Raw genomic sequence first — 23,628 nt, 5'->3', positions numbered from 1 at the left:
GATATAGCTTAATAAGCCCCACCTTCTTCAACATATATATCAATGAATTGGCGAGGGTACTAAAACAGTCTGCAGCACCCGGCCTCACCCTACTAGAATCTGAAGTCAAATGTCTACTATTTGCTGATGATCTGATGCTTCTGTCCCCAACCAAGGAGGGCCTACAGCAGCACCTAGATATTCTGCACAGATTCTTTCAGACCTGGGCCCTGACAGTAAATCTCAGTAACACAAAAACAATGTTGTTCCAAAAAAGGTCCAATTGCCAGGACCACAGATACAAATTCCATCTAGACACTGTTGCCCAAGAGCACACAAAAAACTATACATACGTCGGCCTAAACATCAGCGCCACAGGTAACTTCCACAAAGCTGTGAACGATCTGAGAGACGAGGCAAGAAGGGCCTTCTACGCCATCAAAAGGAACATCAAATTTGACATACCAATTAGGATCTGGCTAAAAATACTTGAATCAGTTATAGAACCCATTGTCTTTATGGTTGTGAGGTCTGGGGTCCGCTCACCAAGCAAGAATTCACAAAAATGAGACAAACACCAAATTGAGACTGCATAAATATCCTCTGTGTACAATGTAAAACACCAAATAATACATGCAGAGCAGAATGTGGCCGATACTGTGGTGGAATATTGACTCAGAAATATAACACTTTTACTAGAACCTGTGAATTCAATATAGACTTTAATACAGAGTAGGAAAGCCGAGCCCCTCCATGAAAATACTACATTCTCAAATTACAGAGACCTGCCTTTATAGGATTCTGTCTTTGCATAACGTATAGAGTCCCCTCCCTCTATATGAAAATAGCTTCCCTAGACCTTTCTTCATCTCAGTTCTTGCTTGTTAACGCCCACATCTGACAGCTGTATAGGTTATAATGGTAGCAGGTCCTGATTCTATATGTTCCATTCCTTATATAGCCATTCTGTCTCAGCTCTTCAAAGTGGACAGCTTAGATGCTGCTAATAATGGAAATGTAATCATAGTCATGAGTTTTGCTCCAACAATACCCGCTAATTATCAAAATCCAGAAAAGAGCCGTTAAATTCTATAACCACCTAAAAGGAAGCGATTCCCAAACCTTCCATAACAAAGCCATCACCTGCAGAGAGATGAACCTGGAGAAGAGCCCACTAAGAAAGCCGGTCCTTGGGCTCTGTTCACAAACACAAACAGAGCCCCAGGACAGCAACACAATTAGACCCAACCAAATCATGAAAAAACAAAAAGATAATTACTTGGCACATTGGAAAGAATTAACAAAAAAACGGAGCAAACTAGAATGCTATTTGGCCCGAAACAAAGAGTACACAGTGGCAGAATACCTGACCACTGTGACTGACCCAAACTTAAGGAATTTTCTTTTATTTCACCTTTATTTAACCAGGTAGGCAAGTTGAGAACAAGTTCTCATTTACAATTGCGACCTGGCCAAGATAAAGCAAAGCAGTTTGTAACGGGTGTCGTATGAAGTGGACCAAGGTGCAGCGGGAATGTGCATACTCATCTTCTTTATTTAATCAAAAGAAGGAAAAACAAAAAAAACACGTATACAAAACAACAAACGACAATAACAGTCCTATCAGGTGCATAGACACTAAACAGGAGACAACTACCCACAAATCCCATTACAAAAACACCCCTATACATAGGACCTTCAATCAGAGGCAACGAGGAACAGCTGCCTCCAATTGAAGGTCCATCCAATGAACTAAACATAGAAATAGATAGACTAGACTGAACATAGAAATACACTAACATAGACCAAAAAAACCCGGAACACATAAAACAAACACCCCTCTTACATAATAAATAGCCCAACAAACCCCAAACCACATAAAACAAACACCCCCTGCCACGTCCTGACCAAACTACAAAAACAAATAACCCCTTTACTGGTCAGAACGTGACAGTACCACCCCCCCCAAAGGTGCAGACCCTGGATGCAAAAAACACCAAAATAACCCCAAAACAAAAAGAATCCCAAACTAAAGGGAGGGAAGGGAGGGAAGGGAGGGTGGCCACCGTCACCGATGGTTCTTGTGCTACACCCCCCCTCCCCAACCCACCTACTATGGAGGTGGCTCAGGCTCCGGCCTTACTCCCCAACCTAACCTGTCCACCCCCGCTAAATACCCATTAAATATTACCCCTCCCGAAGTCTCTGGGCTATGGCGCATCGCTGAAGACCTCGGGCTGATGTGCGTTGCTGGAGACCTCGGGCTGAAGGGCGACTCTGGCTGCGCCGATTCCGGACTGTAGAGCGACTCTCGCTGCGCCGATTCCGGACTGTAGGGCGACTCTCTCGGCTCCGGACTGTGGGCCCTCTCTCTCGGCTCCGGAATTGTGGGCCCTCTCTCTCGGCTCCGGAATTGTGGGCCCTCTCTCTCGGCTCCGGAATTGTGGGCCCTCTCTCTCGGCTCCGGAATTGTGGGCCGTCTCTCTCGGCTCCGGAATTGTGGGCCGTCTCTCTCGGCTCCGGAATTGTGGGCCGTCTCTCTCGGCTCCGGACTGTGGGCCGTCTCTCTCGGCTCCGGACTGTGGGCCGTCTCTCTCGGCTCCGGACTGTGGGCCGTCTCTCTCGGCTCCGGACTGTGGGTCGTCTCTCTACGGGGCACTGTCGCCGGAAGCTCTGGACGGGGCACTGTCGCCGGAAGCTCTGGACGGGGCACTGTCGCCGGAAGCTCTGGACGGGGCACTGTCGCCGGAAGCTCTGGACGGGGCACTGTCGCCGGAAGCTCTGGACGGGGCACTGTCGCCGGAAGCTCTGGACGAGGCACTGTCGTCGGAAGCTCTGGACGGGGACTGCGCACTGAAGGCCTGATGCGTGGGGCTGGCTTAGGAAGCGCCAGACTGGAGACACGCACCCCAAGGCTAGTGCGAGGAGCGGGAACAGGACGTACTAGACTGGGCTGACGCACTGGAGGCCTGGTGCGTGGGGCTGGTACTGGAGGTACCAGACTGGAGACACGCACCTCAAGGCTAGTGCGAGGAGCAGGAACAGGACGTAGTGGACTGGGCTGACGCACTGGAAGGTTAGTGCGTGGTGCTGGCTTTGGAGGCGCCAGACTGAAGACACGCACCTCAGGGCTAGTGCGGGGAGCGGGAACAGGATACACTGGGCCGTAGAGGCGCACTGGCGATCTCGAGCGCAGGATTTGCACCGCACGTGCTGGCTGGGTGCCCACTTCCCCCCGGCAAATGCAGGACGCTGGCACCGAGCACACCAGCCTGTGGATACTCGGCCTCGCCGCCGTGCTCATCACCCCATAGCACGGGGCCTGACCAGTACCACGCTGCCTCCGGTAAGCACGGAGAGTTGGCTTAAGTCTCAACTCTGGCCCTGCCAAACTACCCGTGTGCCCCCCCAAAAAATATTTCTTGGGCTGCCTCTCACGCTTCCATGCCAGCCGTGTTCCAGTATAAACTTACTCATCCTATTGTCGGCGTGCAGGCTGGTCCCAACCTCGTGACGCACTTCCTGTTGCCGGGTGTAGTTTTTGTCTTCAGCAGTTGACTTATCCATAGTTTATATACTTAATATTGTAGCATAGCTTCTCCGTTATATTATATAGGCTATGCAAACAAATAGCCAGTTCAATCCTAACAATATTGTACACTACCATTCATAATGGTAGCACACTTTGTCCTATTGAAGCACACTGGCTGATGGAGAATGATGAAGCATTTACAGACACATCCATATTTTTTTATTTAACTAGGCAAGTCAGTTAAGAACAAATTCTTATTTACAATAACTGCCTAGGAACAATGGGTTAACTGCCTTCTTCAGGGGCAGAACAACAGTTTTGTACCTTGTCAGCTCAGGGATTTGATCTAGCAGTTTTTCGGTTACTGGCCCAACGCTCTAACCACTAAGCTACCTGACGCCCCTCCACTCTAACCACTAGTCTAGCTGCCGACCCTCCACTCTAACCACTAGTCTAGCTGCCGACCCTCCACTCTGACCACTAGTCTAGCTGCCGACCCTCCACTCTAACCACTAGTCTAGCTGCCGACCCTCCACTCTAACCACTAGTCTAGCTGCCGACCCTCCACTCTAACCACTAGTCTAGCTGCCGACCCCCCACTCTAACCACTAGGCTAGCTGCCGACCCTCCACTCTAACCACTAGGCTAGCTGCCGACCCTCCACTCTAACCACTAGTCTAGCTGCCGACCCTCCACTCTAACCACTAGGCTAGCTGCCGACCCTCCACTCTAACCACTAGTCTAGCTGCCGACCCCCCACTCTAACCACTAGGCTAGCTGCCGACCCTCCACTCTAACCACTAGGCTAGCTGCCGACCCTCCACTCTAACCACTAGGCTAGCTGCCGACCCTCCACTCTAACCACTAGGCTAGCTGCTGACCCTCCACTCTAACCACTAGGCTAGCTGCCGACCCTCCACTCTAACCACTAGGCTAGCTGCTGCCCCAATAAAACTGCTCAAACTGCTCATATAATTTGGTTTCCTTGAGCAAGGCACTTAACCCTAACTGATTCTGTAAGTCGCTCTGGATAAGAGCATCTTCTAAATTACTGAAATGTAAAATATAAACAGAAATAGATGCCAAATGTATATATTCATGAGGAGTAAAATAAGACTTTTACAGTGTTCAGCAATTATCAAACTATACACGGTAACTAGGCACTATATAATTTTGGTTTAGTATTTATCAGTTTTGACCAGTTTGATTAAAGTGATAGTTAATTGTATTGTTAAAATGACTAGAATATCATATCAAAAGCAAAGTGAATATTGCATTTTGAAAAGCAGATAATTAGATAGAATATGTATCCTAATTGAAAGTGATTTGGTGCAGTGAACAAGTGACTTTGTGAATTTGTTTGCTGTGACTCAGTCAATTGAAAATGTGCTTTTAGAGTTTTGAAACATGAGCCATTCTGATGTTCTGTTTTGATTTTGTGCTGAACCACATACTTGTGAAAATTGTACCAAAGTGATTGAAAAAGAAAACGGTAACTTCCAAGGCTTTGTGAAGTACAGACTGCTTGTTGATTCCCCACTGGGCCAGGTATGAAGGCTCTGGGGGCCTAAGCCTACCCCTAACCACCTTGAATACAATGAGGAGCTCATCAACCATCAGCAGACCATTAAGTATGCTAAATTGAGTGCCCTTCTCAGGTATCTACAAGGTATGTGTCTCTCAGGTATGTATCTCTCAGGTATGTATCTCTCAGGTATGTATCTACCAGGTATGTATCTCTCGGGTATCTCCGAGGTATGTATCTCTCGGGTATCTCTGAGGTATGTATCTCTCGGGTATCTCCGAGGTATGTATCTCTCGGGTATCTCCGAGGTATGTATCTCTCGGGTATCTCCGAGGTATGTATCTCTCGGGTATCTACGAGGTATGTATCTCTCGGGTATCTACGAGGTATGTATCTCTCAGGTATGTATCTACGAGGTATGTATCTCTCAGGTATGTATCTACGAGGTATGTATCTCTCAGGTATGTATCTCTCAGGTATGTATCTCTCAGGTATGTATCTACGAGGTATGTATCTCTCAGGTATGTATCTACGAGGTATGTATCTACGAGGTATGTATCTCTCAGGTATGTATCTACGAGGTATGTATCTCTCAGGTATGTATCTACGAGGTATGTATCTCTCAGGTATGTATCTCTCAGGTATGTATCTACGAGGTATGTATCTATGAGGTATGTATCTATGAGGTATGTATCTCTCAGGTATGCATCTACGAGGTATGCATCTCTCAGGTATGTATCTACGAGGTATGTATCTACGAGGTATGTGTCAGATACTCAACATGCTCTGCTCACTGTGATGGTCCAGGGCCTAAACCACACCAAAACAACACTAGACATTATGGAACACAAAGCTTTACTATCTCATCCTGGAATATACATGGTCTGAGGTCATCTGCCTTTGGCCTAAAGAGCAGGAACCTGGACTTCATCAAAGAAATCAGAAATACAGACATTGTCATCCTACAAGAAACCTGGTATAGAGGAGACGGACCCACTGGTTGCCCTCTAGGTTACAGAGAGCTGGTAGTCCCATCCATCAAACTACCAGGTGTGAAACAGGGAAGGGACTCAGGGGGTATGCTAATATAGACCAGACCTAACTCACTCTATTAAATTAGTCAAAACAGGAACATTTTACAGCTGGCTACAAATTCAAAAGGAAATGTTCTCAACAGAGAATAATGTCCTCCTGTGTGCTACCTATATCCCACCACTAGAATCCCCATACTATAATGAAGACAGCTTCTCCATCCTACCTATATCCCCCCACTAGAATCCCCATACTATAATGAAGACAGCTTCTCCATCCTACCTATATCCCACCACTAGAATCCCCATACTATAATGAAGACAGCTTCTCCATCCTACCTATATCCTCCCACTAGAATCCCCATACTTTAATGAAGACAGCTTCTCCATTCTAGAGGGGGAGGTCGATAATTTCCAGGCCCAGGGACATGTACTAGTCTGTGGCGACCTAAACACCAGAACTGGACAAGAACCTGACACCCTCAGCACACAGGGGGACAAACAACTACCTGGAGGTGACCGCATTCTCTCCCCCATAAGCCCCCCTAGGTGTAACCGGTGTGAAACAGCTAGCTAGTTAGCGGGGTGCGCGCTAATAGCGTTTCAATCGGTGACGTAACTCGCTCTGAGACCTTGAAGTAGTTGTTCCCCTTGCTCTGCAAGGGCTGCAGCTTTTGTGGCGTGATGGATAACGATGCTTCGTGGGGTGTCAGTTGTTGATGTGTGCAGAGGGTCCCTGGTTCGAGCCCAGAGGGACGGAAACAAAACTGTTACATTGGTACTACGACAACATAACCAACAATCACTCCTGAAGCTCTGTCGCATGCTGGGTATGTACACAGTCAATGGTAGGCTTCGAGGGGAGTCCTATGGTAGGTACACCTATATCTCATCTCTTGGCAGTAGTACTGTAGACTACCTTATCACTGACCTCAACCCAGAGTCTCTCAGAGCGTTCACAGTCAGTCCAAAGACAACCCTATCAGATCACAGCAAAATCACAGTCTACTTGAAGAGAGCAATACTCAATCATGAGGCACCAAAGCCAAAGGAGCTGAATAATATTAAGAAATGCTATAGCTGGAAGGAAAGTAGTGTGGAAACCAAAAAACAATTAGGCAACAACAAATTCAATCCCTTCTAGATAACTTCCTGGACAAAACATTTCACTGTAATAGTGAAGGTGTAAACTTGGCTGTAGAAAACCTAAACGGTATATTTTACCTCTCAGCTTCCTTATCAAATAAAAAAATGTCAAGCGGACAACCTAAGAAAATTAACAACAATGACAAATGGTTTGATGAAGAATGCAAAAAAACCTAAGAAAGAAATTGAGAAACCTGTCCAACCAAAAACATAGAGACCCAGAAAACCTACGTCTTCACTATGGTGAATCACTAAAACAATACAGAAATACACTACGGAAAAAGATGGAACAGAACGTCAGAAATCAGCTCAATGTAATTGAAGAATCCACAGAATCTAACCACTTCTGGGAAAATTGGAAAACTAAACAAACAACCCAGTTATCTACACCTCCCTCACTGTTTCTCTCTACACCTCCCTCACTGTGTCTCTCTACATCTCCCTCACTGTGTCTCTACACCTCCCTCACTGTGTCTCTACACCTCCATTACTGTGTCTCTACACCTCCCTCACTGTGTCTCTACACCTCCCTCACTGTGTCTCTACACCTCCCACACTGTGTCTCTCACACCTCCCTCACTGTGTCTCTACACCTCCCTCACTGTGTCTCTCACACCTCCCTCACTGTGTCTCTCACACCTCCCTCACTGTGTCTCTTACACCTCCCTCACTGTCTCTACACCTCCCACACTGTGTCTCTCACACCTCCCTCACTGTCTCTCTCACACCTCCCTCACTGTGTCTCGACACCTCCCTCACTGTCTCTCCACACCTCCCTCACTGTCTCTCCACACCTCCCTCACTGTGTCTCTTTACCTCCCACACTGTGTCTTCACACCTCCCTCACTGTGTCTCTACACCTCCCTCACTGTGTCTCTACACCTCCCTCACTGTGTCTCTACACCTCCCTCACTGTGTCTCTCTACTCCTCCCTCACTGTGTCTCTCTACACCTCCCTCACTGTGTCTCTCTACACCTCCCTCACTGTGTCTCTCTACACCTCCCACACTGTCTCTCTACACCTCCCACACTGTGTCTACCTCTCTGTATCCTGTCTTTCTCTCCACCTCTCTCTCCATGCTAACAAAATTTGCACAAGTAATGCAAATTTCCATGGAGGCTGCAGGCTAAATATGGAAACGAGCGCAAAGGAAAACAAATGAATTGCAAAGACAGGCAGTCCAGATCATAAAGTTAGGTAGGAGCAACCGAATGTCATTTTTGGTGAGTTTAGACATTTACAAGCGAATGTGAAGGAGAGACATTGTGCAAATGAACAAAGTTTTTGATGCATGCTTGTCTGAAGGAAAAACTGTAACTGGCTCTGTAACAGCATGTGTACACACTGTGTGTCGAGTCGCTAGGGCAACGGGCCTGCTCTGCTCAGAGAAGAGGGGGGAGGAGAAAAAAACGCAAGGAAATACTCCCTTCATCTGGTATATACAGTATAACACCCAAACCTACTCCCTTCACCTGGTATATACAGTATACCACCCAAACCTACTCCCTTCACCTGGTATATACAGTATACCACCCAAACCTACTCCCTTCACCTGGTATATACAGTATACCACCCAAACCTACTCCCTTCACCTGGTATATACAGTATACCACCCAAACCTACTCCCTTCACCTGGTATATACAGTATACCACCCAAACCTACTCCCTTCACCTGGTATATACAGTATACCACCCAAACCTACTCCCTTCACCTGGTATATACAGTATACCACCCAAACCTACTCCCTTCACCTGGTATATACAGTATACCACCCAAACCTACTCCCTTCACCTGGTATATACAGTATGCCACCCAAACCTGCTCCCTTCACCTGGTATATACAGTATGCCACCCAAACCTACTCCCTTCACCTGGTATATACAGTATACCACCCAAACCTGCTCCCTTCACCTGGTATATACAGTATACCACCCAAACCTGCTCCCTTCACCTGGTATATACAGTATACCACCCAAACCTGCTCCCTTCACCTGGTATATACAGTATACCACCCAAACCTGCTCCCTTCACCTGGTATATACAGTATACCACCCAAACCTGCTCCCTTCACCTGGTATATACAGTATACCACCCAAACCTGCTCCCTTCACCTGGTATATACAGTATACCACCCAAACCTGCTCCCTTCACCTGGTATATACAGTATACCACCCAAACCTACTCCCTTCACCTGGTATATACAGTATGGAGGTGTATTTAGGTCAGATATCAGGTCTTAGGATCTGGATAATGTAAATTCCTTACTGTTGTCAGTAGCTCAACAATGTCAAACAGTGTCAATATGTTTATTTCACACTTTGCTTCATCAGCAAACATAACGGTGGACGTGTCACGTGTCCCGTTAAAGAAAACATATGATAACGTCTTATTCAACTCATGTTGCAATAAGGGTTTTGGGAAACAGGAATTGACTAGCGGTCTGTATATATTCCCAATGAAGCTTGATACAGTTTGTGTCTGGCCATACTGCCTCCCCTGCCTGGAGCATTGGTCTCTCTCTCTCTCTCCCTCTCCGTCCCTCCCTCCCTCTCTCTCCCCCCTCTGCTTCATGGTTGGGATGGTGTTCTTCAGCTTGCAAGCCTCCCCATTTTTCCTCCAAACATAACGATGGTCATTATGGCCAAACAGTTCTATTTTTGTTTCATCAGACCAGAGGACATTTCTCCAAAAAGTACACTCTTTGTCCCCATGTGCAGTTGCAAACCGTAGTCTGGCTTTTTATATGGCGGTTTTGGAGCAGTGGCTTCTTCCTTGCTGAGCAGCCTTTCAGGTTATGTCGATATAGGACTCGTTTTACTGTGGATATAGATACTTTTGTACCCGTTTCCTCCAGCATCTTCAAAAGGTCCTTTGCTGTTGTTCTGGGATTGATTTTCACTTTTCGCACCAAAGTACGAACGCGTCTCCTTCCTGAGCGGTATGACGGCTGCGTCGTCCCATGGTGTTTATACTTGCGTACTATTGTTTGTACAGATGAACATGGTATCTTCAGGCGTTTGGAAATTGTTCACAAGGATGAACCAGACATGTGGAGGTCTACAATTTTTTTTCTGAGGTCTTGGCTGATTTCTTTTTGATTTTCCCATGATGTCAAGCAAAGAGGCATTGAGTTTGAAAGTAGGCCTTGAAATACATCCACAGGTACACTTCCAATTGACTCAAATGATGTCAATTAGCCTATCAGAAGCTTCTAATGCCATGACATCATTTTCTGGAATTTTCCAAGTTGTTTAAAGGCACAGTCAACTTAGTGTATGCAAACTTCTGACCCACTGGAATTGTGATACAGTGAATTATAAGTGAAATAATCTGTCTGTAAACAATTGTTGGAAAATTACTTGTGTCATGCACAAAGTAGATGTCCTAACCGACTTGCCAAAACTATAGTTTGTTAACAAGACATTTGTGGAGTGGTTGAAAAACGAGTTTTAATGACTCCAAACTAAATGGATGTAAACTTAAGACTTCAACTGTATACAATACAACTACATGCCCTAAAGCTAGGGCATGTAGGCCAATAACAGCACAGACATACATTTTCTGCTTATGTTCTTGTTTTTACATGTCTAGTGATTAACTCCATGTTGACCCAGCTCTGTTCATTCACCTGAGCTCAGCCTTTATTCTGCTTACACATGTCTATGAATTCACCTTATGTTGATTCTGCTTAGTACTTCTGGGAGAACAGTCTAGATACTGGAAAATCACCCATAGTCATGAATTTTCTCCTACAATAGCAGCATGCTTTACGGACACACACACACACACATACACACACACACACACACACACACACACACACACACACACACACACACACACACACACACACACACACACACACACACACACACACACACACACACACACACACAGGATAGCAGCATGCTTTACGGACACACACACACACACCCAGGATAGCAGCATGCTTTACGGGCACACACACAGCACCAAGAATAGCTGCTCCTCATCTCCTTAAAACGCCCAGAATGCATCACCACTGTGCTAACAGGCTGCAGACACTGGTTAATCAGAGGGCTATAAATATGAAGAAGAAAAACTGTTTTAATAAAAAAAATACAAAAAAATATGTTGTTTTAAAAAATAAATGTGAATCATATTTTTATTGTGCGTACCCCCGACGGCATTGTGCGTACACCTGTGGGGGAATACCTGCCCCAGAGCACACAAACTATACATACCTCGGCCTAAACATCAGCGCCACAGGTAACGTCCACAAAGCTGTGAACGATCTGAGAGACGAGGCAAGAAGGGCCTTCTATGCCATCAAAAGGAACATAAAATTCAGCATACCAATTAGCATCTGGCTAAAAATACTTGAATCAGTTATAGAACCCATTGCCCTTCATGGTTGTGAGGTCTGGGGTCCGCTCACCAAGCAAGAATTCACAAAATGGGGCAAACACCAAATTGAGACTCTATGTATAATGTAAAACACCAAATAATGCATGCAGAGCAGAATTAGGCCGATACCCGCTAATTGTCAAAATCCAGAAAAGAGACGTTAAATTCTACAACCACCTAAAAGGAAACGATTCCCAAACCTTCCATAACAAAGCCATCACCAACAGAGAGATGAACCTGGAGAAGAGTCCCCTAAGCAAGCTGGTCCTGGGGCTCTGTTCACAAACACAAACAGATCCCACAGAGCCCCAGGACAGCAACACAATTAGACCCAACCAAATCATGAGAAAACAAAAAGATAATTACTTGACACATTGGAAAGAATTAACCAAAAAAACAGAGCAAACTAGAATGCTATTTGGCCTTAAACAGAGAGTACACAGTGGCAGAATAACTGACCACCGCGACTAACTCAAAATTAAGGAAATCTTACTGAGCTGCACTTCCTAACCTCCTGCCGAATGTATCACCATATTAGAGGCACATATTTCCCTCAGATTACACAGACACACAAAGAATTTGAAAACAAACCCAATTTTGATAAACTTCCTTATCTATTGGGTGAAATACCACAGTGTGCCATCACAGCAGCAAGATGTGTGACCTGTTGCCTCAAGAAAAGTGCAACCAGTGAATAACAAACACCATTGTAAATACAACCCATATTTATGTTGATTTATTTTCCCTTTTGTACTTCAACTATTTGTACATCGTTACAACACTGTATATAGACATAATATGACATTTGAAATGTCTCTATTCCTTTGGGTCTTTTGTGAGTGTAATGTTTTACTGTTCCTTTTTTATTGTTTATTTTCACTTTTGTTTATCTATTTCACTTGCTTTGGCAATGTTAACATATGTTTCCAATGCTAATAAAGCTCTTGAATTGAATTGATTTGTACCTACTGTTAAAGCGGAGAGCATCTCCTCTCACAAATAAAGGTGAAATAAAATAAATAAATAAAACAGCCGTTTCTCCTCTAGCCGAACGGTGTCACGTGATCAGGCCTATCCGTTCTGCAGGGAGCGGATTAGATTCACCTGGCTCGGGCGCCCGTGGAGGCGGGTTTATCACCAGGTGAACATTGATTTCATTCGTTTTGGAACCAGGTTGAGCCAGGTGTCCCATTCAAAGCCCACGGTGAAGTCGGCTCGAAACAAAAGTCGGTTCAACACAAAAGTGTCGTAATTAAGCACGTGGACTAATGAGTAGGATTCTGTTGTCACGCTAAAGTCATTACTTTTGATAAAAAATGATTTATCTGCTTTCCAAAGAAAAACTAGTTTGAAATAAAAAATATATGTATTTTATGTAAAAGAGAAGTTATATTTGTTGCTGAAAAATGCACCATGCCTTGTTGATAGCATGACCGAGCAAGTGCTCCTCCCTCACCGTTTCTTTCCCCGCGGATCAGCATAATCAAATTCACCCAATGCCTGGCGCACAGGGAAGATGGAGACTTCAGGACCAATGGAATGGTGTAAAATGTGCAAGCCCCGCCCAGACGCCCCGCCCAGACAACCCCCCCCCACGCCCCGCCCCCACGCCAGCCCAGACGCGGTTGATCTTCCTGTCATGTTATTGGACAAACCCCACCGGGGCTTTTTGGCAGACAGCTCAGATAACCGTTTTCATGCAAACTGTTTATTGCTGAAGAAGGGATGCGAGGTCGGAAGTTACTTTACTCACTGAAGAACTAACTATGGCACGGAGGTGAGTTACATTCTAGGCTAAATTCTCGCATACATGTTGTAGAATTACAGTGATCCATCGCAAATCATGATAGATTAACTTTTGGCAACAAAAAAATATATAGTTTTAGTGCATGTTGATTGCTCAATTGTATCTTTTTTTGTGATGTTATATTTTTGCGTTTGATCTTTAAATCAAACATAGCCTGCTATGACTAATATTAGTTATATAGTTGTAGACTAATGTAAATCAAATTGTATTTGTCATATGCGCCGAATACAGCAGGTGTAGACCTTACAGCACATTTAAGTGCAAAGGTTGTTATTTTAGTTGTAAAATGGATTCCTGATTAATAACGGCAGGTAGCCTAGTGGTTAGAGCGGTGGACTAGTAACCGAAAAGTTGCCAGATCGATTCCCCAAACTAACATGGTACAAAACTGTCGTTCTGCCCCTGAACAAGGCAGTCACTGTTCCTAGGCCGTCATTATAAATAATAATTAGTTCTTAACTGACTTGCCTAGTTAAATAAAATAACAACAGTTTCAGATATGACTGTGTTGGTACTGTTATTGACTCTTTAAATAGAAGCCTGAATCTTTGGAAATGTTTCTTTTGAAATGACACTTTTTTTGTTTTGAAGGGACCCGTTAGTGAAACTAACGCCGTAACATTTCATTTCCTCCTGTTGAATTTAAACTGTTGACGGACATTCAGTGCAGGAACAATATGCTGAATATTGACCTTACGTCTCCATATGGAAACGTCATGTCAACCGCCGCTACTGACGTGGTTTTTAATCCGGATCCGTCTTGGTTTCTGTCGACGCATCCTCCTGAATAATCAACAAAAGGTCTTGATTATGTCAACAGAGTTTTGATTAGATACAAACAAAGACAGTTCCAGATATAAAACCAGTTGTATTTACATGAAGTTCACATATGGAGACGCAAGGTCAACATTCTGACTATTAATAAGCACGTTTGATTTGAATTAATCTACAACTATATCATTCATATTAGTCATAGCGAGCTATGTTTTGATTTAAAGATCAAAACGAAAAAATATAACATCACAAAAAAAAAGTGATAAAGTTGAGCAATCAACATGCATTTAAACGATAGTTTTTCTGCCTAACAACTGTTCCGTGCTAATTACTGGGTCAGCTAAATGCTGGGTCAGCTAATTACTGGGTCAGCTAAATGCTGTCGGTGGCTGAAAAGTCCTTTTTGATGTTCCAAAATGAAACAGCAGCAGGATGTGGGGATGATGTTCACTAGCTCACCAAACTACACTCTGAAACCAAAACAGGAAGTAGATCAGCCCAGGCCTGCTGTCTAGCCCCGTTGGCTGTTTGCTGTCTGGCCCCGTTGGCTGTTTGCTGTCTGGCCCCGTTGGCCGTTTGCTGTCTGGCCCCGTTGGCTGTTTGCTGTCTGGCCCCGTTGGCTGTTTGCTGTCTGGCCCCGTTGGCTGTTTGCTGTCTGGCCCCGTTGGCTGTTTGCTCTGGCCCCGTTGGCTGTTTGCTGTCTGGCCCCGTTGGCTGTTTGCTGTCTGGCCCCGTTGGCTGTTTGCTGTCTGGCCCCGTTGGCTGTTCGCTGTCTGGCCCCGTTGGCTGTTGTACTGTTCTACTGAGGAACTCATGATGCATCAATGGAACTCTATGTTTCAATAGTACAACATTTTAATGATATTCTGTAGTTATAATTTGGTAGATGGGGAGTTTCCTGTCACTATCTGGGTTGTTTTAGACACTGAGGTTATGGGACTGTCCTCTGGTGAGGGGTTAGGGGTGGCCAAAATAACACCAGAATCAAAAACTATTGGGCACTGGTCTTTTCTATGAGAATGAATGGTGACTGAATGGTGACTTTTAAATGTCCCATATGTTGTTATTTTAAGGGAAGTCAAGGCCACAGAGGTAACTGGATGGGGCTGTGGCTGTTAGCCCGTGGATATGTTTATTTCCTGTTATTGGTTTATCAAACCTCCGCGGTATTATCTCTGTTATAGTAGCTTCTGTCTAGTCCCCAACAACCGGATTTTCCAGTTTTGGACATTTAACAAGACAACACTCCATCTCTCAACTCCTCCTCGAGTTTCAGCCCTTTTCCTTTGACGCCTGCTATGTTAGGTTACCATTATAGCAATGCAGAGACTTCAGCTAAGTATCAACATAGATCTCTGTAGGTTACTGGAAAGAGATGGAACATAGATCTCTGTAGGTTACTGGAAAGAGATGGAACATAGAGATCTGTAGGTTACTGGAAAGAGATGGAACATAGAGATCTGTAGGTTACTGGAAAGAGATGGAACATAGAGATCTGTAGGTTACTGGAAAGAGATGGAACATAGAGATCTGTAGGTTACTGGAAAGAGATGGAACATAGATCTCTGTAGGTTACTGGAAAGAGATGGAACATAGATCTCTGTAGGTTACTGGAAAGAGATGGAACATAGATCTCTGTAGGTTACTGGAAAGAGATGGAACATAGATCTCTGTAAGGTTACTGGAAAGAGATGGAACATAGATCTCTGTAAGGTTACTGGAAAGAGATGGAACATAGATCTCTGTAAGGTTACTGGAAAGAGATGGAACATAAATCTCTGTAAGGTTACTGGAAAGAGATGGAACATAGATCTCTGTAGGTTACTGGAAAGAGATGGAACATAGATCTCTGTAGGTTACTGGAAAGAGATGGAACATAGATCTCTGTAGGTTACTGGAAAGAGATGGAACATAGATCTCTGTAGGTTACTGGAAGGAGATGGAACATAGATCTCTGTAGGTTACTGGAAGGAGATGGAACATAGATCTCTGTAGGTTACTGGAAGGAGATGGAACATAGATCTCCCTAGCAGTATCTCTCTGCTTTTGTTCCCCCCCCAACAATTTTATTTTGTAGCATTTTATCTGTAGCAAGGGTCTTTTTCTTGCATTGCAATGGGGAAAATATACATTTGAGTTCATATCGATGTGTCTATTGCCTGTCTGTGTATTAGTCAAGGTGTGAACCACGAGCTCTCTGAGGTTCTGAACCAGCTGTGGAGTCGGGATACAAACCGTCTCAAACCTGGGACTGACTACACCATCTCCTTACAGGTACGGATGTCAGGGTTACCGTACTACTACTTGGCTTGTTAATGGACTCTATCTGCAAAGCACTCTGGTAGAGATAGAATGGCACCACCCAGCAGCAGGAGAAACACCTCGGGGCCCGATTCAGACTTAGGCATTTTTTTCCCCTACGTGTTTTGATTTAAGCTCTTCTCAGTATTTGGTATTCAGACTTAACTTGTGCAGGTGATCAACCATCTCTATAGGAGTGGTTACCTTATGCACACATTTAATGAAACCACTGAAAACCCTCCCACTTGGTTTTTGTTAACTGGGGGGTTTTTCAGTACTTCGGTCTAAAACCATCCATTTAAATACGGTGTACCTTTTTTAATTTGAATTGAGGCGCACGAGATGAAATTGAGGAGCACGAGATGAAATTGAGGAGCACAACATGAAATTTAAGAGCACCAGAAAATATTTTTTTCGTTGGTTGAGATGCAGCCTATATTGGGCCTATATGAATTCTAGTTACTTTTGAAGGACATGTTGTGCCCTAGAAACTCTTTGGATTGATCCTTTATATAGACAGGGAGTCAATGCCGAGACCGAGGTGTATTTATTTAGACAGGGAGTCAATGCTGAGACCGAGGTCTCTTTTCCAGATGAACCCTGTATAGCACCACAATACACATCAAAATACACTAAACATATTAAACTACACAACAAAAAACGAAACACAATCATAAAAATAAGATGCATACTTCAGTAAAAAGGTCCCCTGACAACCGTCTGCAACGCCCTAGAGGGTCCCCTGACAACCGTCTGCAACGCCCTAGAGGGTCCCCTGACAACCGTCTGCAACGCCCTAGAGGGTCCCCTGACAACCGTCTGCAACGCCCTAGAGGGTCCCCTGACAACCGTCTGAAACGCCCTAGAGGCACTAATTCCTCAATTTTTAAAGGTGGAAGGAAATGAAAGGCTGATCTACCTGAATCTCTAGAAACCAGAAGAGTCTCCAGAGTTAACCAACCCTGTGAAGGGGTTTGATAACTTGTCATTTTAAATCTTACCGGTGACATTAGGGAAGTTGGACGTTTGTGGAGCGGGGCTTTGTAAACAGAAAGAGGGTAATGATGTCATCTGCCTGACTTTAAAGAGGTCCAGACAATCTTTTGTAATACTGTAAATACACATGTTTTATTATAAAAGCTAAAATTCATTTGTGAATTTTTTTTCCTTTTTGAGATGCGTTACGTTTGAAAATGGTACACACTCTCTTTAAAAACATCAGGTTTGTGATGACTACATGCAAGAGATCTGTAATTCATTAATTCCAAACGAATACCTGGCTGGCACATGCGTTTCCCCATGCTTCAGTTCAAGGTCAGAATACCCATAGAGAGAATATTGCATAGAGAGGTTAATGAAGTTGCATCTAGGTGTAACTCTGGTCTGAATCCCCGTAGAGAGGTTAATGAAGTTGCATCTAGGTACAGCTCTGGTCTGAATCCCCTGTAGAGAGGTTAATGAAGTTGCATCTAGGTATAATTCTGGTCTGAATCCCCGTAGAGAGGTTAATGAAGTTGCATCTAGGTGTAACTCTGGTCTGAATCCCCCCGTAGAGAGTTTAATGAAGTTGCATCTAGGTATAACTCTGGTCTGAATCCCCTGTAGAGAGGTTAATGAAGTTGCATCTAGGTATAACTCTGGTCTGAATCCCCGTAGAGAGGTTAATGAAGTTGCACCTAGGTGTAACTCTGGTCCGAATCCCCCCATAGAGAGGTTAATGAAGTTGCATCTAGGTATAACTCTGGTCTGAATCCCCTGTAGAGAGGTTAATGAAGTTGCATCTAGGTATAACTCTGGTCTGAATCCCCGTAGAGAGGTTAATGAAGTTGCATCTAGGTATAACTCTGGTCTGAATCCCCCGTAGAGAGGTTAATGAAGTTGCATCTAGGTATAACTCTGGTCTGAATCCCCGTAGAGAGGTTAATGAAGTTGCATCTAGGTATAACTCTGGTCTGAATCCCCCGTAGAGAGGTTAATGAAGTTGCATCTAGGTATAACTCTGGTCTGAATCCCCCCCTAGAGAGCCAGGTCAAGTGACTGGGAGCTAGCGATCCAAATAAAGACAGGAAGAAACTTAGCTTATTCAGGGTTGAGCTCAGGCCCACATAGTAGTTTTCATTGTGTTGTTAGAGATGTGACTGTCTTATCCATACAGTATGTTTGTCTATCCAGGGAAAGGCAGGTTACGTGGCCCAGGGTAGTAACACTGCCAGAGACATGGCTAGGGCTCCTCTGTTCGCCTATGTCAACGAGGGAAAACTGAAAAACATCAAGACCTACGCCTGTAAGTCCTTTCTACCTCCATTCTCCCTTCCTCCACTCCTCCCTTCCCCCTCTCTACCTCCTCTCCTCTCTTCCTGTTATTGAAGGCATATCCTCTCTACCTCCTCTCCTCTCTTCCTGTTATTGAAGGCATATCCTCTCTACCTCCTCTCTTCCTGTTATTGAAGGCATATCCTCTCTACCTCCTCTCTTCCTGTTGTTGAAGGCATATCCTCCCTTCCTCCTCTCCTCTCTTCCTGTTATTGAAGGCATATCCTCTCTACCTCCTCTCCTCTCTTCCTGTTATTGAAGGCATATCCTCTCTACCTCCTCTCCTCTCTTCCTGTTGTTGAAGGCATATCCTCTCCTCTCTTCCTGTTGTTGAAGGCATATTCTCTCTACCTCCTCTCTTCCTGTTGTTGAAGGCATATCCTCTCTACCTCTCTTCCTGTTATTGAAGGCATGTCCTCTCTTCCTCCTCTCCTCTCTTCCTGTTATTGAAGGCATATCCTCTCTACCTCCTCTCCTCTCTTCCTGTTATTGAAGGCATATCCTCTCTACCTCCTCTCCTCTCTTCCTGTTATTGAAGGCATGTCCTCTCTACCTGCTCTCTTCTCTTCCTGTTGTTGAAGGCATATCCTCTCTACCTCCTCTCTTCTCTTCCTGTTGTTGAAGGCATATCCTCTTCCTCCTCTCCTCTCTTCCTGTTATTGAAGGCATATCCTCTCTACCTCCTTTCCTCTCTTCCTGTTATTGAAGGCATAGCCAGTATTTCACAAAGCATTCTTCAGAGGGATATATGTTCCTTGTGTGCAGTGTTCATGCGTCTCCTGGACAACTATGAGATGTCTACAGGCGTGTCGGAGACCGTCACCTCTGAGGAACTGATGGAGAACGATCTCTTCCTCAATGCCATTCTGGAGACCGAGGTCATGAAGGTAGTGTGTGTGTGAGATCTGTCTCTCACTGTGCCCACAGGTAAAAGTGGGGGTTATAGTCTACTCCTTATTGCTTGGTTGAGCACATGGCTATGTTCTGGAGACTCCTGGAGACAGGACCTTAACCTGTCTGTTCTGGAGACAGGACCTTAACCTGTCTGTTCTGGAGACAGGACCTTAACCTGTCTGTTCTGGAGACAGGACCTTAACCTGTCTGTTCTGGAGACAGGACCTTAACCTGTCTGTTCTGGAGACAGGACCTTAACCTGTCTGTTCTGGAGACAGGACCTTAACCTGTCTGTTCTGGAGACAGGACCTTAACCTGTCTGTTCTGGAGACAGGACCTTAACCTGTCTGTTCTGGCCAGGACTCCTGGAGACAGGCCCTTAACATACATGACTTAGTCAGATGGTGTTCTGTCATTGTGGACATATGTTTTGTCTTGTTACTTTGTCTCAGGTGTGGACTCCACAACACACAAAGCAACGTGTACTGATGTGTCGGTCTAATCCTGGTGTGTGTGTGTGTGTGTGTGTGTGTGTGTGTGTGTGTGTGTGTGTGTGTGTGTGTGTGTGTGTGTGTGTGTGTGTGTGTGTGTGTGTGTGTGTGTCAGTGTGCCCACAAGTACCTGGTGAGTAAGGGTCGGTCCCCGTCAGACCAGCAGCAGTTCAAGAGACAGCTCTATGACATGTGGTTCAGGCTCTATCACCGAGACCGGAGTGGAGGGTGAGTGGTGGAGGGGATTTCACATGTATTATGCCAGCATACACGTGAGGAGTTTGAGCTTGTTTTAGTTGTACCTGTATGTATGTGAGAGAGACGCGCGCAGAGAGAGAGAGACGCGCGCAGAGTGAGAGAGACGCGCGCAGAGTGAGAGAGACGCGCGCAGAGTGAGAGAGACGCGCGCAGAGAGAGAGAGACGCGCGCAGAGAGAGAGAGACGCGCGCAGAGAGAGAGAGACGCGCGCAGAGAGAGAGAGACGCGCGCAGAGAGAGAGAGACGCGCGCAGAGAGAGAGAGAGACGCGCGCAGAGAGAGAGAGACGCGCGCAGAGAGAGAGACACGCGCGCAGAGAGAGAGACGCGCAGAGAGAGAGAGACGCGCGCAGAGAGAGAGAGACGCGCGCAGAGAGAGAGAGAGACGCGCGCAGAGAGACGCGCGCAGAGGGAGAGAGAGAGAGACGCACGCAGAGGGAGAGAGAGAGAGAGACGCACGCAGAGGGAGAGAGAGAGAGAGAGACGACGCAGAGGGAGAGAGAGAGAGAGACGCACGCAGAGGGAGAGAGAGAGAGAGACGCACGCAGAGGGAGAGAGAGAGAGAGACGCACGCAGAGGGAGAGAGAGAGAGAGACGACGCAGAGGGAGAGAGAGAGAGAGACGCAGAGAGAGAGAGAGAGAGAGAGAGAGACGAGAGAGAGAGAGACGCAGAGAGAGAGAGACGCAGAGAGAGAGAGACGAGAGAGAGAGAGACGCAGAGAGAGAGAGAGAGAGAGAGAGAGAGAGGAGAGAGAGAGAGAGAGACGCAGAGAGAGAGAGACGCAGAGAGAGAGAGACGCAGAGAGAGAGAGAGAGAGACGCAGAGGGAGAGAGAGAGAGAGACGCAGAGGGAGAGAGAGAGAGAGACGCAGAGGGAGAGAGAGAGAGAGAGACGCGCAGAGGGAGAGAGAGAGACGCGCAGAGAGAGAGAGAGAGACGCGCAGAGAGAGAGACGCGCAGAGAGAGAGACGCAGAGAGACGCAGAGAGAGACACGCAGAGAGAGAGACACGCAGAGAGAGAGAGAGAGAGAGAGACACGCAGAGAGAGAGAGAGACGCAGAGAGAGAGAGAGAGAGACGCAGAGAGAGAGACGCAGAGAGAGAGAGAGAGAGACGCAGAGAGAGAGACGCAGAGAGAGAGAGAGAGAGACGCAGAGAGAGAGAGAGAGAGAGACGCAGAGAGACGCAGAGAGAGAGAGACACGCAGAGAGAGAGACACGCAGAGAGAGAGAGAGAGAGACACGCAGAGAGAGAGAGACACGCAGAGAGAGAGAGAGAGAGAGAGACGCAGAGAGAGAGACGCAGAGAGAGAGACGCAGAGAGAGAGATGCAGAGAGAGAGACGCAGAGAGACGCAGAGAGAGAGACACGCAGAGAGAGAGACACGCAGAGAGAGAGAGACACGCAGAGAGAGAGACACGCAGAGAGAGAGAGAGAGAGACGCAGAGAGAGACGCAGAGAGAGAGACGCAGAGAGAGAGACGCAGAGAGAGAGAGAGAGAGACGCAGAGAGAGAGAGAGAGACGCAGAGAGAGAGAGAGAGAGCGCAGAGAGAGAGACGCAGAGAGAGAGAGACGCAGAGAGAGAGAGAGACGCAGAGAGAGAGAGAGACGCAGAGAGAGACGCAGAGAGAGAGAGAGAGACACGCAGAGAGAGAGACACGCAGAGAGAGAGAGAGACACGCAGAGAGAGAGAGAGACACGCAGAGAGAGAGAGACACGCAGAGAGAGACACGCAGAGAGAGAGAGAGAGAGAGAGACAAACGCAGAGGGAGGGAGAGAGAGAGAGACACGCAGAGGGAGAGAGAGAGAGAGAGACGCAGAGGGAGAGAGAGACGCAGAGGGAGAGAGAGACGCAGAGGGAGAGAGAGACGCAGAGGGAGAGAGAGACGCAGAGGGAGGGAGAGAGAGACGCAGAGGGAGAGAGAGAGAGACGCAGAGGGAGGAGACGCAGAGGGAGGGAGACGCGCAGAGAGGGAGGGAGACGCAGGAGAGGGAGGGAGACGCGCAGAGGGAGACGCGCAGAGAGAGACGCGCAGAGAGAGAGACGCAGAGAGAGAGAGAGAGGGACACGCAGAGAGGGAGAGAGAGGGAGACGAGAGGGAGGGAGACGCAGAGGGAGGGAGACGCAGAGGGAGGGAGACGCGCAGAGGGAGGGAGGGAGACGCGCAGAGGGAGGGAGGGAGACGCGCAGAGAGGGAGGGAGACGCGCAGAGAGGGAGGGAGACGCGCAGAGAGGGAGGGAGACGCGCAGAGGGAGACGCGCAGAGGGAGACGCGCAGAGAGGGAGACGCGCAGAGAGGGAGACGCGCAGAGAGGGACGCGCAGAGAGAGAGACGCAGAGAGAGAGAGAGAGGGACACGCAGAGAGGGAGAGAGAGAGAGACGCAGAGAGAGAGAGAGACGCAGAGAGAGAGACGCAGAGAGAGAGAGAGAGACGCAGAGGGAGAGAGAGAGAGAGAGACGCACAGAGGGAGAGAGAGAGAGAGACGCACAGAGGGAGAGAGAGAGAGAGACGCACAGAGGGAGAGAGAGAGAGAGACGTGCAGAGGGAGAGAGAGAGAGAGAGAGAGACGCGCAGAGGGAGAGAGAGAGAGAGAGAGACGCAGAGAGAGAGACGCGCAGAGAGAGAGACGCAGAGAGAGAGAGAGACGCAGAGAGAGAGAGAGACGCAGAGAGAGAGAGAGACGCAGAGAGAGGCAGAGAGAGGCAGAGAGAGACGCAGAGAGACGCAGAGAGAGAGAGAGAGAGAGAGAGACACGCAGAGAGAGAGACACGCAGAGAGAGAGACACGCAGAGAGAGAGAGAGAGACGCAGAGAGAGAGAGACGCAGAGAGAGAGAGAGACAGAGAGAGAGAGAGAGAGACGCAGAGAGAGAGACGCAGAGAGAGAGACGCAGAGAGAGAGAGACGCAGAGAGAGAGAGACGCAGAGAGAGAGAGAGACGCAGAGAGAGAGAGAGACGCAGAGAGAGAGAGAGACACGCAGAGAGAGAGAGACACGCAGAGAGAGAGAGACACGCAGAGAGAGACACGCAGAGGGAGGGAGAGAGAGAGAGACACGCAGAGGGAGGGAGAGAGAGACGCGCAGAGGGAGAGAGAGACGCGCAGAGAGAGAGAGAGACGCAGAGAGAGAGAGAGACGCAGAGAGAGAGACGCAGAGAGAGAGACGCAGAGAGAGGCAGAGAGAGGCAGAGA

At 46.8% G+C, this 23,628-nt stretch overlaps 1 protein-coding gene across 2 annotated transcripts in view; it reads left to right on the top strand.

Annotated features, from left to right (window-relative positions):
* Window positions 1-13,237: 13,237 nt before the first annotated feature.
* The window catches only part of LOC106569697 (uridylate-specific endoribonuclease C), a 29,911-nt gene continuing 19,520 nt past the window's right edge, over window positions 13,238-23,628 (top strand). For both annotated transcript variants that reach the window (XM_014141260.2, XM_014141261.2), the window contains exons 1-5: window positions 13,238-13,378; window positions 16,357-16,456; window positions 18,656-18,767; window positions 19,562-19,683; window positions 20,297-20,409. In XM_014141260.2, the coding sequence (XP_013996735.1) occupies window positions 13,368-13,378; window positions 16,357-16,456; window positions 18,656-18,767; window positions 19,562-19,683; window positions 20,297-20,409 (458 nt within the window). In that variant the 5' untranslated portion in view covers window positions 13,238-13,367. The remainder of the gene's footprint in view (window positions 13,379-16,356; window positions 16,457-18,655; window positions 18,768-19,561; window positions 19,684-20,296; window positions 20,410-23,628) is intronic.

This window comes from Salmo salar, chromosome ssa14, assembly GCF_905237065.1.
Source record: "Salmo salar chromosome ssa14, Ssal_v3.1, whole genome shotgun sequence".
In the NCBI taxonomy this organism is placed as follows: Eukaryota; Metazoa; Chordata; class Actinopteri; order Salmoniformes; family Salmonidae; genus Salmo; species Salmo salar.
This window is presented reverse-complemented; position numbering and strand designations above follow the sequence as displayed.